General features: G+C 34.1%; 1 protein-coding gene across 1 annotated transcript in view; it reads right to left on the bottom strand.

Moving 5' to 3' along the window:
* LOC107738356 (PH domain leucine-rich repeat-containing protein phosphatase 2-like) overlaps nt 1-5,661 on the bottom strand; it is a 78,195-nt gene that overhangs the window by 68,016 nt on the left and 4,518 nt on the right. The window contains exon 2 of the mRNA XM_016550103.1: nt 2,747-3,024. Coding sequence (XP_016405589.1) covers nt 2,747-3,024 — 278 coding nt within the window. The remainder of the gene's footprint in view (nt 1-2,746; nt 3,025-5,661) is intronic.

Genomic DNA, 5,661 nt, shown 5'->3' with positions numbered 1-5,661 from the left:
GAATAATGCCATTGGGACCCCTTAAAGCTTCTCTTTTCTTTCATGAGAGTTTCTCATTAAAAGTTTGAGGAGATGGTTGCACATGTTGAGTTTCCAAAGGCATACTATAACGGCGGATAATGAGCTGCTCACGTGTAAACGAACACAGTGCTGTGCTTCACTCTGAAACACGCAGTGCATTTATTTATTTCAGTTGCCTTTGCAGCTGATAATTGCATTAAGCCATAATGTGCTTTTGTTTTTATTTTGACTAATCATGCAGCCCAACTCTGCAGTCGCCCCGGCTTTGCTCTTTGCTTTGAGAGGCAGAGTGCAACTGACAAGGACACTTTAGGGATTTAATGGTTTCTTGCTGCTTACCTGAAGTGAAATAAATAGTAGACGAGGATAGAAAGCACACAAACATCAGCAGATGTCCCTGTGAGCTGCTCTAATGTGCAGCCTCCTCACAGCTAATTCAGCTTAGCCGCCTGGCTTTACCTCGGCTCAGGGCTGGACTGCTTCTTGCAAAATGTGATTTTAGCCATCTCAGCCGCAGCCCAGTCATTCCCAGAAGGGCAGAGAGAGGGGAAAGCATGACTTGCTTCTCTCTCTTTGTCAGACACACCTTCAAAACCACCACAGACGGCGGACACTAGAGACACACACACACACACACACACACACACAGAGAGAGAGGAAAGCACAAACCCGCCTCGAGAGCACAGGGAGTGTTGCAAACGCCTGCATATTCTGGTGTTTTGCTCTTGTGCACTTATCATTAGTGGTTGCTAAGACACTATTACTAATGTTCATACTGTTTTCAAAATGTGGGTTTTTTCCAAAATCTGGAAGTCATGATTTTAAAGGGACAGGTCACTCAAATTAAAATTCAGTCATCATTTGTTTCGAAAATGTTCGAAAGCGAAGAAATTAAGACAGCATTACAGTTGCACTGTAAAAATAAAACATTTTTAAATGCTTGATTTAAAAAAAGCATTTATGCTGAAATAATTTGTAAATAATTTTTGAATTAAAAAAATATTTTAAACTTAAAAATAAAAATAATCACATATTGATATCTAATTCACAAAAAAAAAAAAAGTAGCCAAATTGTGCAGCCCTACAAAAAAATTATAGCAAACCTGGAGTTAAAAAATAAATGTAAAAAAATAATAATTAATAAATAAATAAAAATAAATACATGCATGCATAAAGAATCACATTTTAGCTTTAGTGCTTTAGTATGTTAGTAAACACATCGAAAAAAGTTTAAAGCATAACAAAAGATTTTTAAAACGACTTGTAAAGAAATGTACTTTAAAGTAAAACTTTTAATTTGACATGACTTTTTAAAAGTGCACTTGAGCATGTTAAGCAATGCTTAAGTCATGAAAGTGTATTTTTTAAGTACACTCAAGTGGTCTTTTATGTCATATATATTACATTACCTGCAAAAGCGGCTTGTTAAAAATATACTTTGATTTGAAGTACACTGCAAATGCATGTTACAATTAAGATTCACAAAAAAAAAAAAAAGTAGCCAAATTGTGCAGCCCTACAAAAAAATTATAGCAAACCTGGAGTTAAAAAATAAATGTAAAAAAATAATAATTAATAAATAAATAAAAATAAATACATGCATGCATAAAGAATCACATTTTAGCTTTAGTGCTTTAGTATGTTAGTAAACACATCGAAAAAAGTTTAAAGCATAACAAAAGATTTTTAAAACGACTTGTAAAGAAATGTACTTTAAAGTAAAACTTTTAATTTGACATGATTACAAAGTGCACTTTTTAAAAGTGCACTTGAGCATGTTAAGCAACGCTTAAGTCATGAAAGTGTATTTTTTAAGTACACTCAAGTGGTCTTTTATGTCATATATATTACATTACCTGCAAAAGCGGCTTGTTAAAAATATACTTTGATTTGAAGTACACTGCAAATGCATGTTCAATACAATTAAGTGCACTTCTCACACTCCCGCCGGGCCTTCCAGCCATCCTTACTGTCGAACCCTGAGATATGACGAACATGGTCATGATGACGATATCCTGGAGGATCATTAACATTCAAAATATGTGACCCTGGACCATAAAACCAGTCATAAGTAGCACGGGTATATTTGTAGCAATAGCCAACAATACACTGTATGGGTCAAAATTATCAATTTTTCTTTTATGCCAAAAATCATTAGGATATTAAGTAAAGATCATGTTCCATGAAGATATTTTGTAAATTTCCTACTGTAAATATATCAAAACTTAATTTTTGATTAGTAATATGCATTGCTAAGAACTTCATTTGGACAACTTTAAAGGTGATTTTCTCAATATTTAGATTTTTTTGCACCCTCAGATTCCAGATTTTCAAATAGTTGTATCTCAGCCAAATATTGTCCGATCCGAACAAACCATAAATCAAAGGAAAGCTTATTTACTCAGCTTTCAGATAATGTATAAATCTCAATTTCACAAAATTGACCCTTATGACTGGGTTTGTGGTCCAGGGTCACATGTCATGAGGTGCAAATGAAGGACCAACCCTGCAACTCGCATTTAACCAGTCATTTATAACCAATAAGCGTCTGATATTCACCTTATCATTTTTTATAAACACCCTGACCTGCGTGTGTGTGTGTGTGTGTGTGTGTGTTTGGCCCGACTGCTCCACAGCGCGAGTTTGATAAGGATCATTATCAAAACAAGACCTGGTCTAGCCAGAAAATTACAGCTGGGTGACTGAGCATCTATCTCTGCGTTACCTGATTAAGTCTCCGTGCAGCTGCAGGTAGAGGCCCTGCACTTCTCTCTGAGCGCACAGCTCCTCGGCGGTGGTGTTGGTGGAGCAGAGCACCAGCTTCAGGTCCGGCTGGGCGCTGGTGGAGGTCTGGGGACCCGAGGCTGGAGGCTGAGGCTCCGAGGCCCCGTAGAGACACACACAGCCTCGCTGAGCGTCGCCCTTCAGCCAGTCTCGCTCTCGAGAGCCGAAGCGCGTCTTCCGCGTCACACAGCCTCGACTGCCGTTCCTCTTCATGTTACGCTGCGGAGAAGAGTCTAGATTAGATGCTGCTTGCGTTCTTTAGAGAAATTATGGCCTTCTAGAAATAAGGCCAAATAAAGTGTTTTCGAGTCCAAATCAGTCGAAGGAAATCATGCCTTGGTAACCACAAGTTGGTGGCTGTCGGGACTCCACCCTGCAACACAGAGCCTGTTTGAGAGACATCAGGCTTTGTTTTCGCTTGCAGAAAACGACGCCGGTGCAAATATTTACCCGGGGCACAAACGCCCTGCAGAGATGTGCGAGTCGAGACCACTTCGGAGACGACATGTCATTAGTAAGGCTGGTGAAATCATTTTCTGATGATGCTCGGACCACTACACACTGGCATCAGCAGCTCTGGGTGTCTAAAATAACAGTGGACCTTTCGTTGTAAGGACAAAAAAAAAATCTAAATATTTAACTTATTTTGGGTTCAACAGAAGAAAGTAAGTCTTACAGGTTTAGAAACCTGTTAAATAATAATAATAATTATTATTATTATTATTATTATTACATTCCACAGAATATTTATTTATTTATTTATTAAGAAAGAAAGAAAGAAAGAAAGTCATATTGGTTTGGAACAACCGGTTTAATATTAATAATAAAAACCATAAAAAATGAATAATAAAAGTAAAGTTCAAATAAATATAATATAAATACATCTATTATTTTATTTAATTAATAATACTAAATTTAATAAAAAATATGTATTATTTCATTCAAAGTGTAACTACTTCCCAATGTACTAACCAGCATTTATGGTAAACTAAAATATATTTTAATGTCATTTTTATTGAAACTTGTTTGTCATGTATTTTTAAATGTATTTGTATTTGCGCATTTGTAATGAAAAAAAATTATACATTTAAAAAACTAACTTTAAATGTAATATCTAATAACAGTAGGCTACTTTGCATGTGCTTTAGTATGCTAGATACCAAAACATCAAAATAAATGTACCTCTTTAAAGCATGGCAAAATATTAAAACTAGGGCTGTCAGTTTAACGTTTTAACTTAATTAGTTATGAAAAAATAACGTGATTAAAATATTTTAACGCAGGTATCGCACTGGCCCCGCCCCCAGACCTATACGTCATCTTACAGTCCATACGGTTGACTGTTGACAAATATGATCAGAAGAAAGTAAGTCTTACAGGTTTAGAAACCTGTTAAATAATAATAATAATTATTATTATTATTATTATTATTACATTCCACAGAATATTTATTTATTTATTTATTAAGAAAGAAAGAAAGAAAGAAAGTCATATTGGTTTGGAACAACCGGTTTAATATTAATAATAAAAACCATAAAAAATGTATTATTATTAATAAGATTTATTTATTTATTTATTTATTAAGAAAGAAAGAAAGAGAGTCATATTCGTTTGGAACAACCGGTTTAATATTAATAATAACCATCAAAAATAAATTTTTATAATAATAATAATAATAGTAATAGTTATTGTTCTTTCTTCAGTGAAGCATAACATAGCATAACATAACATAACATAACATGAAATTATTACACACATTAATACCATCTGCTACTTTTTATGAAAGAATGAATCACATGTATTGTATAATCCATCTAGTGCAATCAATTGTTTGATCTAAAGATCATTAGATCATCACAGACTCAACATTATTAACCTTTCTAATCACATACTCAACTGAATAGCTTTTATCACCCATTTCTACTATTTATAAACCTTTTTGTGCATTTGTTTACCTATTTTTGAATAATATTTTTGAATAATATCCATCCACAAAAGGTCATTGCTAAATCACCTCTGATTTCTGATCAGATTTGATCAATTTCTCATACATGCCGTCTTCTATGTCTATGTTTGTTCTGCTCATTTAAATAATGTGGTAATAATAATGAGCAGTATTTCACAGCTTACTTACCTTCAATCTTCTTTCTAATCAAATGCATCAGCATTATTACCGGTCTCTATCTGCACTCAGCTGTCAAGTTAGCTTTACTGTAAGTGTGACAAATAATAATAATAATGACATATTTGACATGTATTAATATTGATGAATGAGAACATTACCTTGGATCCTAATGCTGTGAATAACGAATTTTTTTTTTTTAAATAGATAAGAGCAACTAGATAAGATAACATGACTATAAGAACACAGTGATCAAATAATAAGGGAAAAAAGCATTGTAAGCTCAACAAGGTAACTCTGCTTATTCACTCACAGGCAGGAGGAAGCACCTGACATCTAATTTTGTTCAGATAATCTATTACAATGGCTGAATATAATGACGGGCATATTTCCTGTAGGCGTATTATGTGAGGTGTGTTGTGAAGATAATGGCCGTGGCATTATCACGTCACACACAGAGGTGCAGTTCACACACAATGCGTTCCTACGTTCATAAACAACTAGATGTAGCGGAATGGAACAGAACACAGGTGTTTCAAGATATGGCAAGCTGTTTTAATATGTATTTAATTAAAAGAACTATCAAATTTAATGCATGTTTTTAGTATTTATTTTTGTATGACTACTAAGCAATCTAATCGTGACTAATATCTTTTTTCAATTTCAGCTTTCAGCCATGTGATCAGCTCTTTTTATATATATATATATATATATGTGGAGGTGCAGAGCCTCAA

The sequence above is a fragment of the Sinocyclocheilus rhinocerous genome, unplaced genomic scaffold (genome assembly GCF_001515625.1).
Source record: "Sinocyclocheilus rhinocerous isolate Xijiao unplaced genomic scaffold, SAMN03320098_v1.1 scaffold1065, whole genome shotgun sequence".
Classification (NCBI taxonomy): domain Eukaryota; kingdom Metazoa; phylum Chordata; class Actinopteri; order Cypriniformes; family Cyprinidae; genus Sinocyclocheilus; species Sinocyclocheilus rhinocerous.
The sequence above is the reverse complement of the archived record's forward strand: the minus strand, read 5'-3'. Positions and strand labels throughout refer to the sequence as shown.